This window comes from Drosophila elegans, unplaced genomic scaffold, assembly GCF_018152505.1.
Source record: "Drosophila elegans isolate 14027-0461.03 unplaced genomic scaffold, ASM1815250v1 contig_149, whole genome shotgun sequence".
Taxonomy (NCBI): Eukaryota; Metazoa; Arthropoda; class Insecta; order Diptera; family Drosophilidae; genus Drosophila; species Drosophila elegans.
This window is the reverse complement of record NW_024545513.1, coordinates 22,593,439-22,612,441: the sequence shown is the minus strand read 5'-3', so window position 1 is coordinate 22,612,441 and position 19,003 is coordinate 22,593,439. Positions and strand designations below refer to the sequence as shown.

The 19,003-nt window shown below is 34.6% G+C and overlaps 1 protein-coding gene across 1 annotated transcript; it reads left to right on the top strand.

Moving 5' to 3' along the window:
- The first annotated feature begins 2,623 nt into the window (after positions 1 to 2,623).
- LOC108135449 (solute carrier family 46 member 3) lies at positions 2,624 to 15,940 on the top strand. The gene is made up of 5 exons (XM_017256191.2): positions 2,624 to 2,960; positions 10,267 to 10,639; positions 11,416 to 11,817; positions 13,647 to 14,387; positions 14,938 to 15,940. The coding sequence occupies exons 2-5, from the start codon at positions 10,275 to 10,277 to the stop codon at positions 15,239 to 15,241; spliced, it is 1,812 nt and encodes a 603-aa protein (XP_017111680.1). The 5' UTR covers positions 2,624 to 2,960; positions 10,267 to 10,274; the 3' UTR covers positions 15,242 to 15,940.
- The last annotated feature ends 3,063 nt before the right edge of the window (positions 15,941 to 19,003 follow it).

Below are 19,003 nucleotides of genomic sequence, written 5' to 3'. Positions count from 1 at the left end.
AAATAGTTTATTGTTATATTAGTATTTAAGAAAATTCTTTAAAGTTATTAAAAAATGCCTTTAACAGTATGCATAACATGATCTGTTCTGAAACATCATCTACATAATATATTGAGATTACAGCGAGCTTTCCATCAATTGTTTAATCTCTCTATCCCTTGTTCTTAAGAACCTTTAACTACAAAATACTGCGTTGTTCTTTGCCCCGAGATAGTCCACAGTATCTCATGGTTATTTCCAACAGACGGAACATCAAGTCGTTGCCTTAAGAAATATAAATAAATATATACATATATATACAATTTACTCTTCAAAACGTAAGAAAAACAAATGAGTTATTATTTTGTACCATCAGAAAAGGAATTCCGTATGTATAAAATAATTGTGTTATGCCTTCAACTCAATTTCATTATTTTAAGTATTAGTCTGTGTTTAGTAAAAACTTGCTGCTTTTTGGTGAAACAAACACAAAATTCAGAATGAGTTTTCACTAAACTGATAAGTTGGAATTTATAGGTAATAATAGGTAATTGGTTGTTAGAGAATATAAATAATAAAAAAAAAACGGTAGACCTTTCTCAATTATTTGTTTAGTACACAAAAGATAATGAAAACCGAAAAATTGTACCATAGATTTGTGCTTTAGTTTTGGTATAAAATATATGAGCCAAACAAAAAAAGTTCAATTTAAACTACAGACAGGTATTAATTCAATATTAAATAATTTAAACCCTACATTTTTATGATATTTCTATACCGAAGGGTCTTCAACTAAAGTCTAAGGCCTTTTTTTAAATCACGTAGGTTTAATTTTGATACTTTCGTGGTATTAATTTAATACTCATCTTATTAATCAATTTTTCATACCAAATATTTCAAAGTTCATGTAACAATAGTTTAGTTTCTATGACAATTTTTTTTGGGTGAAATAATGAATAGGCTTACAAAAAATGCTAGCAAATAAAAGTTATGACAGCATTAAATTGGGTCGCAAATGTTTATATCAGTGGAAAAAATACAATTATAATAATTAAACTAAATCTTTCAATTAATTGTGTCTTGCCTTTATATTGTCATGAACAATCAGTTATATTGATTTGTGATTGATCACTTATCCCCCATTTCACTTGGAATTTCCCCTAACAACTTTTTAATTGAACTTCTGTCGTGACATATGTGTACTTTGGAGTAAAACTTTGCTTTACGTTAAGTATCAGGTGGTTTGTTTTTTTTTGGATTTTGTTGAAATTTTAGAAAATATTTTTTTAATCAACAAGGTGGCACATTTACAATGTAATTTTTTTGCAACTGACAAGTAAATAAATATTGAATGTAACCACCAACAAATACTTTAATTGCCACTGAGGAGAGGTGTAGACAGCAAAGTAATTGCAATTAAATTATGGGCTGATGACACTACATTATTATTCATTGCTAATTTTTTGTTTTAACTATACGATTTTACGTAAGTGCGAGTGATACGAAATATACGATATATTTTTTACCATTAAAAGGTAACAACTGCAAACCTTTAAAAGTAAAAATTAGCGGGATAAACACAATAATAAACAAAACCATTAAGTCTGTATTTAAAAAGGCAGTGTGACCGTGATTTTATAACCAAAAAAAAATCTCAAACAGTATCCATATAGTTGTCTCTGTCTCTGAGCTTCAATGAATTCGTCAATGAATGAGGCGAACAATGTAATGTCATACCCGTATTACCACAAATTATGAACATTTATAAGGATAAACAAGATTATTTGTACACGAAACGAACTACATTATATTTGATCTTTGTAATGCAGAAAAATATTTTATTACGATATTAATATACTATAAAACGCATTCATTAAAATTGTAAAATAGTAAAAACATCATTTTTTTTAGTTGCATTTTTTGATGACCAACATTCTAAAACGTTTATTTAATGACCTTCTCAGTCCGTATACAAAAGGTGTTTAGACATGGTTTGAATTACCAAAGTTGTTCAGCTACTAAAGCAATTTATTTTGATTTCTGTCAAAAAAAATATGTTTTGCGCTGAGAATAAAATATAACTTTTGATTTTATTTTAAATATTCAAAGAACAATTTGCGGTCTGATGCTATCATTATTGCTTATATTCATATTAACATTTTTTTAATGTAACTTAAACCATTTCCAAAGCCAGAAGCACTTCAAAATCTTAATTCCATAATTAAATATTTTTTTTGCTTGTATTTTTTATTTAAATAATTTTATTATTTAGACTACCAAACTAGTCTGAGAAGGGGGTTTTTTCATTTGTTTTAGATACCTGTAAATATACTTTTGAAAACAATTTTTTTTTTTGGTACGAAGTTCGGACCTTTAGTTGTGATGGCGCATTCGCTGAAAAAAGAAGGAGCACTGGCGATGCCACCGGTGTACCCACCTGTATGGGTATCTCCGCTTTCTGTTTCAGTTTTTAGCGCTTCGGGCTGATCGTACCGCCCGACCACCCATTCCGCCCACTCACCCACACACACCCATCGTCGATGGAATCTGCGGCGGCAGCGACGGCGGCAGCGGCTTTTTACCGTGCGCCGGCGGCAACTGGCCAGCGGAACTCATCAAATTCAGTACGAATTCAGTATTTTAGTCGCCGAGTTCAGCTCAACGCCGATGGTTTAGACACTGAAAGCACAGCTCGTTAAGCCGAAAGTAGCAGTAGCCAGCCGTAGCGTCTGAGTAAACACAGAAGGCACAGTGTTTTTGTCACCGCCGTTGTCGTTCTCGTTGTCGTTGTCGTTGTCGTTGTACTTTTAATTCAATTCCCATTCCGATTCCGATTCCCATTTCAATTCCTATTCCCATTTCCAAAAGCGATCCAACTGCAGCTGCAGCCGCGTCAATGTAGGTGATTTCCAGCAATCGGAAAACAGAAAACAACTTGCGATCAAACAACAAACAAACGAAGTCGAAAGGAGCGCTTTCAGGTAATGGTGGCAAACCAAATGATACAAAAATCGAAAATATCGCCAGAGTTTTAAAAATCGAAAATTGCAAAAAAAATCGTAGAAATTGGAAATTTTGGAAAATTGGATTAACAGGCGGGGATTTCCGCAAGTGTAGTTACCGTTGCTCCAGCAATTGCTTACAGCTTTTATATACATGTATATTTATCCCCCATCTGTGTGTGCGTGTGTGTCTTGCTTTTTACTAATTTTATTAACGACATGTAAATTAAATCAAATTCGCTTGTTTGACCATCGTCATTCGCCCTCTATTTTTTCAGTGATGTTCGCGTCCCTTTCGCTTAGGGTTGTCAAAAATATCAAAAATCTATTTAGAATTATTTTTTAAAATTGCTAACTAACATTGCCAAATTTGTGCTGTGTGAGAAAAAAAGCAAAAATGCATCCAAAAAACATTTTTTTTCTCTAATTAATATGAAAATTAAATGATAGTTTATAAATTGATATGATAGTTTGATTTGATTATGATAGTTTATAAATTTTCAAATATTTAAAGTTCGCAAACGCTTAGACTTACCATCCATTGTTTTGAAAGTGACAGCTACAAATAATCATCGATCAAGTTTTACTTTAAGTCGCATATATATTTAAATCACTTTTGCTACACTCTTTTTACTTACTTTTTTAACAATTTGTTTTGACAAAATGAAACCGATTTTTGTTGTTCTAAATAGGATAATTATTTGTATTGTTCAAGAGGAGGAAAATCAAATTTATTGATATTATTGAACATTTTGACAACCCTTCCTTAAATCTGAATTTCGGTGACAATCTCGTACCATCCCAGGCCATTTGTCAAGTCAATTAATTATAAGTATGGCCTGAATAAATTTACGCAAATCGTATTTAATTTATTTTAAATTTGGTTGTTTTCACAATTTCTATGACAGTTTCTGTCTGTATTGCAAAATGAGATCCGTACTTTTCGCTATTGTTTGATTGCCCAAATTAGTGGTTCGTTTATCATTATTTTGATCGCCGACGAATAGAGATTCGTACCTGTCGCTCGTAGAGTATATTGCATTCATGCATAAGTTTATAAGATAGAACAGATTTTGATCCTTAATAGGATTTGTGTTTTTAATAGGATTCTGTAAAACCAATGGAGAAAACGTGTACCCAAAATTTAGAATTTCTCAAATTTTATCGGGGAAATTTATTTATTGTTATCAAAAAAATTACCAAAATATTTTTTTATGGCAGAAAACGCGGGTATCTCAAAGTCGGCACACTCAGCTATAGTTTTCTTTATTTATTTTTTGTCAAGTTTTGTTTTGCTAGTCTCTTTCCATTGCGGCGGCATCATCTGAGCTTCTGCTTTTTTTTCCAGTTACCGGAACTTCCGTGATTAATTCGACAGAGAAAAATAGTTGTTTACCTAAAATAAGATTTATAGTGGAGTCTACAATGCAGTTTTTATAATTTAAAATAATTAAGACATATGTAATAGCATGCCTTCTAAGGCTCGAAATTGTTTTCCGTGCAAAAGTATGTGATTCCAGATTGTGTATCCGTGGGGGCTGGGTCTGATTCGAGTGTCTAAATATTTTTAGCGTCTAATTTTACCATTGAATTGTGCATAAATAAATCCGAGAAGAAAAGTTTTGCTTTTTTCGCCGGCTAATTGTATTTAATTATTTCCAATTTAGTACCCCGACTAAAGCAGAACTTTGTTTGTGTCACGGGCAGACTTTGCAGCCGTATCTCTGTATCTGTATCCGTATCCGTGTGGCGGCGTATCTGTGATGCCACACTCATATATCTAATTGTATCTGTCATAGACATGCAATTAATAACGTAAACGGGTAATTTGGAGCGCCATCGCTTGTTCGATTCGCTTGTGTGAAAAGTTTTGTCAAACCATCCGGAAATGAGAAAAGCAACATTGGAAAACAACCCAAAAAAGTTAAACAATGATTACAAAAATAAATAATAACACAATGTCTGGGTGTAAAAAAATGATAGGCACTCGGTAAATATTTGGTAATAACTGTTGTAATTCCTCTGTCATTTGTTTTATTCACCCTGCATCGCATCGCATCGCCAAAAATAATCCATATTTGTTGTGTACCGATGGAAAATATCACCCATGTCAGCATGACATTTCGAATATAAAATTGATATAACAATAAATTCCGGGGACCATGCTAATTATAAGGCAGAGTTTGATAATTACGACTTCCGTCCAGAATTGGCATAAAGGGAATTGCGAACAATTTTTAAGCAACATCAAAAGGTAGCGGTTTTACTAGATAACATTTTTTCAGCTTTTTCTTTAAAAAGCAATTAAGCGTTTGAAACATAGTTGTCAATGTTCTAAAGTGAAAATATAAAAAAATGTGCGATCTGAAATTCTGAATAATATTATAAATAAGACATATTCAAACAAGAAAGAAAGCAAACTTCGGCAAGCCGAAGTTCATATACCCTTGCAGCTATTGCATGAATTAAATACTTTTGAAAACATTTAAATTATGATTTACTTCAGTATATACTGAAAAATAGTGAAGCTATGATGATTTGCAGCTCAATTATTAGATAGTTATTTTATATATTTTTATTAGTTCTATGGGAGCTATATGATATAGACGTCCGATTTTGATAAAATTTAAACCATAATTCTGAAATAATTAAACATTGCCATATGTCGAAGAACTAAACAAAAAATTAAAAAACAGAAAAGTTATAATTTTTTTTCATTTATTTCTCCGATTGTTCCTATGGGAGCTATATGATATAGTCGTCCGACTTTGATGAAATTTAAACCGTAAATCGAAAATATTTAACCATTACTAAATGTCGAAGAACTAAACAAAACATTAAAAAACAGAAAAGTTATAATTTTTTTCATTTATTTTTCCGATTGTTCCTATGGGAGCTATATGCTATAGTCGTCCGATTTTGATGAAATTTAAACCGTAAATCGGAAATATTTAACCATTACTAAATGTCGAAGAACTAAACAAAAAATTAAAAAACAGCAAAGTTATAATTTTTTTCCTTTATTTTTCCGATTGTTCCTATGGGAGCTATATGCTATAGTCGTCCGATCCGGCTCGTTCCGACTTATATACTACCTGCAATAGAAAGACAACTTTTGGGAAAGTTTCATGCAGATAGCTTTAAAACTGAGAGACTAGTTTGCATATAAACGGACGGACAGACGGACAGACGGACAGACGGACAGACGGACAGACGGACATGGCTAGATCGACTCGCCTAGTGATGCTGATCAAGAATATATATACTTTATAGGGTCGGAGATGTCTCCTTCAATGCGTTGCAAACTTCTGACTGAAATTATAATACCCTCTGCAAGGGTATAACAACAAAACCCAACAACTTCATTTTGCTCACAATTAAAAATCGATTTTTAAACTGAATTGTCTAGTCAAAAAACATGAATCCAATTTAAATATGAATCCGAAAAATGTATAAAACTAGTCCAAAGTCAAATCTTAATATAATATATAAATAAATAATTATTTGTTTAATGTTTTTTGCATACATCATTATTTTTAAAGAATGCTTAAAGACATGATAACTTTGACTTTTTATTGAATATGGTGGAGTCTATAAAAAGGTTTAGTTTACATAAATATTTATGGATTTCTTGCATAATTTATGTTTTCATATAAAAACAAAACAATAAACTAAACTTCTAGTAAATCTTGTTTAAAATAAAATGTAATATCTTATGTAGTCATTAGGGATTTAGTATGGTTATTTATTTTTCTCAGTGTACCACTCCTAGTTGCAGTACAGACCATCTGAAAAAATGCTTCCTGAAGTTGCACATGTTCATAGCCATCGATTTGGCTAGTTAGTATGCCACTCAGTCGCTCCATGTATAAACCGTCTTCCCCAGGCGGCTATCATTGGCCAAATCGAGGGCTAGCACTTGCAGACGTGACCGATTGACGGCCCCAATGACCTCGATTGCCCCTCTTCCTGCTCCACACCCGTTAATTGGGTTCAACGCACGTCTGAGTGGGTGGCATTGGGTCACCGTAGAAACTGCAGAGCGGGCCAAACTGCAAACTAGCTCAAGATCTGCCCCAAAACCCAATGTCAAGTGCTCTTTAATGGTGATTCTTCAAAATTTTCGAGCAATAAGCTAAGATGTAGGGCTGTATCACACTTGAAAGATTTCGCATATTTAAACAAAATATAAAAAATTGATAAATTTTTCAATAAAAACCCTTTCTTTTTTTAAATGCTGACATGTCTCCTAAAATTTAAACAAAGAGTTTAGGTACTTATTTTTTCAGTTAAAACCTTTTTGTTTCCAAATATTGTTTGTTTCAAAATGTTTTCTGTTTTAAATTATTTATTTTAAGCAAAATGTTTGCACGCAAATTTAGGTCATTTCACTGGGAATAACTAGAATTAACTATTTCATACTCATTCATGTGATCATTTTAATCCAAACAATGCATAAGACAATGAACTACAGGTTAGACTGGCGATGAGGGAACACAATTTTCACTAAGTAGCTATTATATTCAGGTTGCATTTCTTTGTAAAATTCGATCTTGATTTCTGGGCCTCACTGTACAGTAGATATCCGAAGCTAAGTGTTGGACTTTGTTCACTTTAGCTTTCTATGTGCTTTTAGCCAGTTGATCCGACTGCGTCATCGCCAGGCGGAAGTTGGAGATTAAAACGGTCGGTCAGTGCTGCACTTTATGACCAAGATGTTTGGGTGTGTTGGGCTGTGTTCATGTGCGATCACCTGTCAAGGTCAATTAGCTTTGCCTAATTTTCAGTCGTTTTAATTTCGTACCCTAGTCGAGATTCGCGACGATTAAATTGAAACGTCTTTTAAAGGGGAAACTACCGAAAGAGCGACCTTTTTGCCACTATAAACAAAACAAACTATAACGCTAAAATTGGCAAAACATCGTTTGTTTTCCTATAATAATATTTGGAAACAAATAATCATTAATTTAAAATCAGTTTAATAACAAGTTTTAATCTGCATATTATTTTTTATTTTAATATTTTTTCATTTCATTATCAGGTGTATTTTTGCTGATTGTTTTTATGGAATATGTTACAAGTTCAAAATGGTTATAAACATATAAAAAAAACATGTTCACTTTCTTTGATTTTATAGATCCTGTAAATATACAATTTATATTATCTATAGCTACACACTTATTAAAACATAATTAAAATTTTTCAGTAGTAGAGTACTTTAAAAGATTATGTTAAAATAAATTAAAGCTTAAATCAAACTATTACTTACTAGCTAAAGGTGTTACCAACTTTCATTTGGATTGCTTTTATATGGAATTTTCTCTTATAATATAACTAAAAGTGTAATATCATTGGGCAATGATTTTCATGAATATGGTAGACTCTATAAAAAGGTTTAGACTAGCTAGCGTAGTGTTCACCGTCTTTGATTTTGCACCTGCAGTGCATTCTGATACATATTTGCTGAAATCATTATGGTTTTCGTTATTTTTAGTAATCACCTTGGGCAAATGCACCGCGATAAGGTGAATGCGCTTGGCACGTGAAATGCAGTGGATGGGTATATGGGTATGAGTTGGACTTTGAGGGCGTACTGGCGGGGAATCGGATACGACATATAGACAGGCATATGCTTTAAGCCAAAATGTGGCAACAATTGTGTAAACACTTTTAGCGAACAAAAACAAATGCACTAAGCAAAACAATTAAAAGCTACAACGCAACAAAATACCAACAAAAATAAAGGGAATTGCAAAATGAAAACGTCGTCGCTATCTGGGATTTCCCAATCCCAAGCCAAAAAAGAAAATAAAAGGGTGGGGGATGATGTAGAGATAAAGCTGCAGACCCGGAGATTGCGTTTCTAGAGATCGGAGTTTCACTAATTACATTTTGCTATAAAATTGGCATGACACGCAGAATACCGGCTTGTTGGTGATTTTTTGTTTTGAACAATAAACTTCATTAACGGCCTACAAGCGGATGCTGTGGGCCAGCGAGACAAGTTGGGTTTTTCAAAAACAAAAAAACCACCTGTTCTACTTTTTTGATAACAGAACCCCCCGCGATAATGATAATGGTAACACTCCAATGCCGGTGAAATTGCCCCACTTTGTACGACTTTTCTAATTGCCGTCAGTCCAAAAACAGACAAAATGAAAACAGATTCGAAATGCAGGCACTTTATAACAAATTTTTAATTTTGCTAAATCGAATTCAAAATAATCGGCTATCCAATTTGTCTTATTTATTTTTCTGCTAATATATATAGTTAATCATCTAGTTTGGAGCCCAAAAAGTAGTTTGTAATTTACCACAACAAGTTTCTTAAAAACAATTCACTCATTCAGTTAACAAAAGAGTCCAAGGCAAAATTCCCTAGAATAATCCAAGTAATTAAATTTTAATATGACAATAATTTCGTTAATGTATAATGAAAGAGCGCAAGTAACACAAAGGGAGTCACTGTGATAATAAAACCAGATAAAAGATTACCAGTGCAAAGAATCTTGGTAATGGGCTTTTAATTAAATTTATCAATTCCGTGTTTATGACAATTCAATTTAGATAACAAAAGCAAATTAACTTTGGGGAAGCGAGACTAAATTACCCTCGAAAAGCGCTTAAAAAAAACTAAGCATATAATTGGTTCGTTGTCTTCGCTATTCGTTTAATTAAAAACATTCTTTAAGTTATTCAGATATTCAAAAGGTATAGAAGAAGAGTAGTGACAAAATTATTAGAACATTTTTAGTTTAAAATTTATGAAATTATAAATTATTATTATATATATTCTTTATAAAACCGAAAACTCAAATTAAACAACTCTACATAAACACAATATGCCCTTTTTATTGTAAGAATAACAGGTATTAAAATAAGGTGCATTTGGGATCAGGTAGATATAGGTATCTAGTTGCCAGTCTGTCTGGTTTTAAAATTTATTCGTTCAATTTAAAAGCAATTAACATAAAACTTTCCCAATTGTTTTTTTTTGGCTTAAGCAACTGCAAGTTCTATTCACTTCAAGTTCAATAGCTTCCATGGGAACACTTGTTCTTAATTACAATATTATCATTGCTCTGCAAGGTTATCTGCTTTCCAATGCGGTTCTTTTTATAAGACATTTTATTTTATACAAATTGTATGATTGTATACTTTACTGTATTGCTATCGCATAATGTTCCTAAATAGTAATTTTTTTTATTTTTAAAAAAAGTTTGGGTGCCCTCACAGATTGTTTGTTTTGCGATAAGTTGTAACAATTGATTTTCTTGATACCCAGATTTCAGTATGTCACCCAAGGACGGCAGCCTGGACGATGCCAAATACGCCAAATACACGGTGAATCATGCGCCACCTCCTCCGCAAGCGGCCACGACGACCACACAGTCCACTGTTGTGGACAAAACGACGGCCAAGGAGAAGGAGAGCGCCACAATGACCCCGCCTGCGAAACGATCCTGGCGCGAGAAGATCCGCCTGGTGGCCAACAACGTCACCGTGGAACCGATCCTGGCCGCCTACATCATGCCCAGCGTGCTCTCGAACCTGGCCACCCAGAACCTCAACCTGGAGAAGGCCTGTCGGGTGAACATGGCCTACGGGGATGAGGTGTGCGATGCCCTAACCCGCCGCCAGACAGCCAACTACACACTGTGAGTCCCTTAAAATTTATTTTGAATTTATTTATTTCTTACTTCCTGATGCTAATATTTTCATCGGTTGTGCCGCAAACATATTATGCAATTCAAAATCCTTAAATAACATGCCTGAAGTTATGCTGTGATATTATATTCCGCTGTGCAAATAAAAACACTTTTTTTATAGTATGCATTTAGGCACTGTTTAAGCTATCAAAATAATCATAAATTCAAAAATTAATTATTAGTTATGTAACATAGAAAATTACATTCTTGAATGCTTATCTTAACATTATATTTTAAAGAAAATTTAACAAAACTTTAATATAACTAAATATTTTAAAAACGTTTGGAAAGTTTAAGATGCTATATACCAAAAAAAAAAAAAATGGATTCATCCATAGGAAAAATTGAATTAAAATATTAATTTTTAATCTAAACCAACCTTGACCTCATGTTTGGAAAGCAAACAACGTCTATGTATAACAAAATACAGGTTGCAGAAACCACAAAAACCAAAACCTGTTTAATGTTTACCTTGTCTGAAAGTTTATTAATGTGCCTTTAAAACAAATGAAGATATTAGAAAAATGTATTTATTGGTATATAATAGAAGGCAGATTAAGGGGAACCCCTTTCACATTCGCGGTCTAAAATTTTTACTATTTTTTAATGGGCTGGTATAAATGATCACAAAACATATAAGAGACTTGGAAATTTTCGCATGTAAATTTAATAATTAATTAGGAATTGTTTAGCTCGTTGTTTTAAAATTGCTTTCTTTCTTTCAGGGAGGAGGAGACGGTGCAGCAGATGGTGGCGCGGATGGCCGCCTGGAAGACGGTGATTCAGTCCCTGTTCCCCTGCCTGCTGATCCTGTTCTGGGGCTCGTGGAGCGACCGCCACCGCCGGCGGAAGCCGTGCATCCTCATCCCGGTGGTGGGCGAGTTCCTGGGCGTGGTGGGCCTCATGCTGTGCGTCTACTTCGAGCAGGCGCCAATGGAGGCGGCCGCCCTCACGGAGGCCATCTTCCCCTCGCTCAGCGGCGGCTGGTTCACCATGCTGATGGGCGTCTTCAGCTACATCGCGGACATCACTACCGAGGAGGACCGCACGCTGCGGATCGGCATCCTCAACGTCTGCTTTTCGGTGGGCGTGCCCATCGGAATGGCCTTCAGCGGAGTCCTGCTCAAGTGAGTCCTGTTTAACTTTCGATCTCGATTCGGCAATGTTTCCTACACTGCTAAAAAAATCAGTAGTTAATACAAAACTTTGAAACTCAATTTAAATGCTTTCCGCTATGATTTTCATCTATTGTGGTTTTTAGTTATTTCAAATGTGAAAACATTACATTTTCTTGAAAATTAAACTTAAACCATATTTACGTTAAATAAAAAGCATTTACATCAATAAGGAACTGTTGTAAATTTATTATTGTACACATTAAATAAAATAATTTAATATTAATTCATGCAATTTAGTATGCATTGATTTTAATATTATGACATAATATTAATTTTAAATATTATATATAACATTTTGAGTTCAATAGTCAGACATTTGTTTTTACTTTTCCTTTTTATACCCTTGCAGAGGGTATTATAATTTCAGTCAGAAGTTTGCAACGCAGTGAAGGAGACATCTCCGACCCTATAAAGTATATATATTCTTGATCAGCATCACTAGGCGAGTCGATCTAGCCATGTCCGTCTGTCCGTCTGTCCGTCCGTTTATATGCAAACTAGTCTCTCAGTTTTAAAGCTATCTGCATGAAACTTTCCCAAAAGTTGTCTTTCTATTGCAGGTAGTATATAAGTCGGAACGAGCCGGATCGGACGACTATAGCATATAGCTCCCATAGGAACAATCGAAAAAATAAATGAAAAAAAATTATAACTTTGCTGTTTTTTAATTTTTTGTTTAGATCTTCGACATTTAGTAATGGTTACATATTTCCGATTTACGTTTTAAATTTCATCAAAGTCGGACGACTATATCATATAGCTCCCATAGGAACAATCGGAAAAATAAATGAAAAAAAATTATAACTTTTCTGTTTTTTAATTTTTTGTTTAGTTCTTCGACATATAGCAATGGTTAAATATTTCAGAATTATGGTTTAAATTTTATCAAAATCTGACGTCTATATCATATAGCTCCCTTAGAAATAATAAAAATATATAAAATAACTATCAAATAATTGGGCTGCAAATCATCATAGCTTCAATGTTTTTAAACATATACGAATCATAATTTTAATGTTTTCAAAAATGTTTAATTCTTGCAATAGCTGCAAGGGTATATGAACTTCGGCTTGCCGAAGTTTGCTTTCTTTCTTGTTTTTATTTGAATCGGTATTTAATATGTATATTAATAGCTAAATATTTATTCATAGTTATATTTTGAACTCATTACAAGCTTAGATACTTGATTTAATTATTATTTTATTTGATTAAAAAAAATTAGATATTTTAAAAGAAAAGTATAGACATTTAATTCATTTGTTCATTTTTAAAAGAGAATAACATTATTTTAGTACCAAAAGAGAGAAAATATATATATAATATAAATTTTTATTTAATTGAAATAAAATAATTATAATATTCGAATAGAAGAAAAGTTTAAAACGAATACAAACTTGAAAATGTTAGTAATGTTAAAACTACTTTATTCTAGTTAAAACAGAGAGAGATATTTTCATATAAAAATTGTTTCAATAAAATATTTAAGCGACATTATTATAGTTTTAAAATAAAGATACTTTATGTACAAATAAAAATAGATTTAAAATTATCTCTTTAAAGTAAGATTACAATATTGAGAGTAATAATTTACATGTTAAAATATTTTTCAATTAAGATTTTTGTCTTACCTTGGCTTTTGTTTAAAAACTCCGATTATATTCGGTCCCTTGCCAAAACTATATTGAAATATGCAGATGCAAAATCAGGGCGTAAAAATACTCTTAGCCAAATTCAGCTTTGTCAACATCTACTAACCTCCGGATTAATATCGTTCGCAGGCAAATCGGATTCTACGGCGTGTTCTCGATCTCGGCGGCCTTCTACGTGATCGCCTTCGTCTACGGGTTCTTCTTCCTGGAGGAGCCGGTGGCCCGGCCGGAGAAGAGCGGTGAGCAGAAGAGCCTGCTGGCGGACTTCTTCGACAAGGAGCACGTGGTGCAGACGTTCCGGGTGGCCTTCAAGAAGGGTGAGAACCAGCGCCGCAAGCGGGTCATCCTGCTGATGATCGTGGTGATGGTGATCATTGGGCCGCTGCACGGCGAGATGGCGGTCACGTATTTGTTCACCCGATTCCGGTTCAATTGGTCGGAGGTGGAGTTCAGTTTCTTCTCCACGTACGCCATGTTCACGGGCTTGATTGGCGTGATCTTCTGCGTGGGTGTGCTCTCGCACAAGCTGAATATCGATGATGCCCTCGTGGGTGTTTTGTCCAGCACCTCGAAGATCCTGTCGTCGTTCGTCTATGCATTTGCCACACTGCCGTGGCATATGTATCTGGGCGGCCTGGTGGAGATCTTCAATGGCACGGCCTTTATTGCGATGCGTTCGATAGCCACGAAATTGGTGTCCAAGGATGAACTGGGCAAGGTCAATTCGCTATTCGGTGTGGCCGAGGCCCTGATGCCCATGGTGTTTGCCCCCATGTACACCACCTTGTATGCCTCGACGCTGCGAGTGCTCCCAGGAGCCTTCTTCCTACTCGGCGGCGGTCTCACACTGTTCTCCGTGTTCATATTCCTGTAAGTGCATTAAGTGGATTTAGGGGGTATTCTGGTCTAGAAGCCTGAATATTAGGCGTTTTTTCAAGTTAGATAAAAAAAAACAAAATGAAAAACACTTTGACTATCCCTTTTTGTATATATTTTTATGGACATTTTGAGAATATAAAAAAAATTACAAGATAAATAAAACCAAAATTCGCCGAGATACAGGCCAGTGGAGTGGGGTGCCTCCTATTTGACATAATTTCAACCCTTGTAGCGATTTAAAACAACAAAAAATCAAAATAAGTTCTTCATTAATAATAATGTAGCTGTCGACCATTTACCAGTGACCATTAAAAAAAATATTAACAAAATGACTTTGATTTGAAAAAAAAACAAAATTTTTACGCCCAATTTGCTCGACATTTTCGAAATTTTTAAAAATACTTATAATCAAAATTTTGGTTATAGGTCTAAACTTTCAAAATATGCAAAAAAAAAAATTGATTTTTCAAATTTCTAGACCAGAGTATACGCTTAAGTGAAATAAAGTGATATCTATTAAATCGTTTATTTTTTCGGCCAGGTGGATGTACCGTTTCCAGGTGCGCCAGCGGCGGAAACTGGCCTCCTCGGACGCGGAGCGCGCCTCTGTAAAGGATCCCAATGGCAACATCAACGCCATCGAGGCACTGGTCCTGGCCAGCGAGGCCAAGGGACAGATGAACGGCATCGTGGCCAATGTGATACACGAGTCCTTGGAGCACGCAGAGCCACCGCCAGCCACCGTGACCTCTGTGACCTCTGTGACCTTGCGACCCGGCGAACGGGGCATCGAGAACCATGCCTTCGTTCGCGAGGAGGAGGAGGTCAAGGTCAAGGATTGTTAAGCGAAATGAGAACGGGCGCGATCCCCATCCTCATGTACATACTCAAATTCCGCTGAGAAAATCGGGGGGTCAAGAGTAGGATAATCGGTGAAACGATGCGAGCTGGATTCGATTTTGAACTCTTTTTCGTGGGCTTGATATAACATTGAACTTCCAAAGTACGGACATTAGTTCAATGGCGACCTCCGAAAATAATTTTCCGATACAGAATTGGCGGAATTTGCAAAAGGCAATATTTCTTTCTTAGAAAAACGCAGTGATTTTGACTGAATAAAGTCGACATATTTAAACCCAAAAATTCGATAAATGTTTTTAGTATTAAAAGGAGAAAATCAAACAGATATTAATACGGTTAAAAGAGATTCTTTTTCGCAATAATATTTTCTAAGTAAAAGCTAAACTTTTTAATTTTCCTAAATTATTTAAAATAACATCAAGTTGAACTTCGGTACTCATTTAAGTATGGCATGACTCGAGATTTAATCAGAATCCGCCAAGTATGTTTCAATCGAATAGATTTTCCGTTTTACTCTCGAACCTTCAATCCTATTTCTATTCACCTAATAAATGTGTACAATTACAAATATTATTTTTTTTTTATTTAGCCGTAAGTCTCTAAATGTATTTTCGTTTTCGTTGTAATTATCTTATCTTACTCCGATCTGTTATTTTTGTAATTTCCTTTTTTTTTGCATAGCTGTAAGGAGTGTAAAGAAGAATTTAATAAATGTAACAATGTCCGAAACGGGTGGCTGAATGATTGCATGGGTGGAGATGGTTTGGTCTCAGTTCAAAGAGCGTGACATGGGAACCGACTATTACACTAGTTAACAAGTTAAAATAACACAAGTGCTTATTTAGTGCCCTGAAGTTTTTCTGCCGCTTTTGCCTTTTATGGTTAATTAAATGTTTTCAGATTTTAGCTGAATAAACAATATTCCTAAGAATAAGCAATTTTAGGTATTTAGGCATTATAATATTTAAATTTTTTTTGATTTTCCAATTAGCTTAATACCACTAAATTACATTTAAATTCCACCGCAATTGCAAATATACAAATGTTTCTTTCTACAAGTTTCTACAACCAAAGTTTATTGCCAGAGCGTACATATCGTAATTGAACTGCAAATTCGAGATAAACTTAATGGTTTTAAAATTATGTGATTTTTTTTTTTAATTTTGTATACTTTTGCCTAAATAATTAACCAATTTAGTATCTTTTACCATAACTAAAAAAAAACCAAACAAAATGAATTAAAACAAACAAATGAAAATAAAATTCAAAAATAAAGATTTGCTAGCCAGTGTTTTTGGACACCGTAATCAGTGTAGCTGGCAAACAATTACACACAAAAATGAACTGGTTGGTGGGGGAGTGGGCGGTAAATGGGTAAATGGACAAATGTAGTCCTGGCCGCGAGCCTATCGTTCCTTTCCTGCACGTAAACAGGATGTCAGGATGCCAGGATATCAGAAGGGGATCGGGAATGGGAAATGGGAAATGTGGAACTGGAAACGGAGAATTTCAGACTGCGGACACGGGGCACTGAACAATTGGTTTGCTCATGTCGCTGATAATTGTCGATTACGTTGCACAAAACGGATGCGTTTTGTATTTTGCCCCTTGTTGCAGCCATTGTTGCTATTTTTGCGGTGTCCCCATCCAAAGCTTGCGAGTGCATTAACTGTGTGATAAGTTTTGGGACATCGTGTGCCCTATCGCAGAATTGGCCACCACATAATAACTGGGATGGACATGAATAGGGAATTCCGGCGATTCGAAATCGACTTTATGAGTTCGCAAAAAAAAATGTCATACTGTAACTTTTTATGTATTTATTTTTAGTACATCACTTTGGGTGACACTGGTAAAAATACTGGTCCTCTGTAGCCTTAACCACTAGCTAACATCAAAACAATGTTTTGAGAACCATTTTTTATGAAATATAATATTTCAATAGAAGGTAAATTTTAATTATTAATTTATTTCACAAATACAGGCTTACTTGTCTTATAAATAAGTGCATTAGTCACAGGAATTTATTCAACATTTTAAATTGACAGCTTAACTAAATGAAGTATTACATATAATATTTTATAAAAATTGTTGTACTTGCAGTTTTTAATTATTTGTATTAGCTTTGAAGTAAAATTAATAAATTTTTTATAAACTATTCAACTATTACTGTTTTGTATATTGAAGTGTTCATTATCTTTAACTTTCAAATGTGAGGGGACTTCTTAGTTTTTTAAAATCGTGAGGAAGTTCGTTTCATAGCTATATATTTCAGATGATTGTAAAATAAAATTTAAAAAGAAATAAAAATAATAATAATTGGTCTTTATGCACATAAGCTGAAAGTTAAGTTTACATACACTTTTAAATGGCTTAAGTTTAGTTAACTATGGGGTTAGAGCAGTTTGCTCTGTGGTTAAATTACTTTTTTTTAATGGTAACTCTGAATGCTAATCCAAATGCCACGTAAGAGTAATTATTCCAGAGGTTGAATTACCATTGCAGTGCTTGGTGAGTTTCAGCCATGTATTTTTTGGGTGTTATATATATATTTGAAGTATAACATCTAAAGAAGAAAGCTATAACCATTGTTCAACTGATTGAGAGAGTAAACTGTTTTCGTTTCCAATTCTTATTATAAGATATCGAAATATCTAAATGTAAGAGAATTGCGATTGTGATTCTTGTGATTCTTGCGCTTTTCCTCCCCAAAAAAAGGGGGGAGGGAGAGTGCATTTCCAGGTCGCTGCATTAAGCAATCCTGGCCTGCCTCCAAAGCCATTTGCCACTTTACTGCTGGCAACTGCACGTGGCACGTATTGCACTTGACAGGACTTTTTTGGGGGAGTGGGCGGGGCAGCTTTTAACTGCGACTGGCATCAGCATTTAGCATCGTCGTCGTCGTTGTCGCTGTCTCGCTTGCCTTTAATTACTTTTTCGATACTGACGCCCACCTGGGCGACACGCCCCTTTCCCCTTCCTCTTGGCCACGACTCGATCGCCAATTTCGGCCATATTCTGGCAACTTGTTGGCCGAGAAGTTTTAGGGCCAGAAACTTTACCAACATGTTGCTGGATTTTTTGAAGTCTGTAGCCTGAGTTCGTTTGGGAAATTTGATATCGCCATCGGCCCTATTTGTGGCCTTTGTTTTCACTGCTTTCTTGACTTGTTCAAGCTGATTCGTTGACCCATAAATAATTGGAGTAAACAATGCCAGCGCAACGAATGCGAGTATTGGAGAGTGTGCGAGGAGAAGTGGGGAGCAACATGGCCATAAATCAGTGGGCAGCTGCATTTAATCTGGCTTAAACACGCATTTTCTTGACAATTTCACAGTAAACTGTTCATTAAACATGTCCCGGAGCTTGTTTTCGTGGAATGAATGAAGCACTCCCCATAATTAATACCCTATTTCCCTGCTCACCCACCATCCGAGCATAAATCAAACAAATTCTATCGGTTAATCAAATCCAAATCCAAATGCAAACTCAAACGCAAAGGCAGTGGCTGAGGCTAAAAGCGGTCAACCAAATGATCTCCAGGCCATCTCCATATATGGATTTGGACGGCATCAAACGAGTTAATTAAGCGTAAACGTAGCCAACAAATCCGTAAAAAGTAACGAAAAAGCATGACTATCTATTGCGACCAAGACGTATCCATTACATTTATTTTGGGTATCAAAAATAAATATAATAATTTTAATATAATCATAAATCTTAATATTGATGTGAAATGAGAAGCA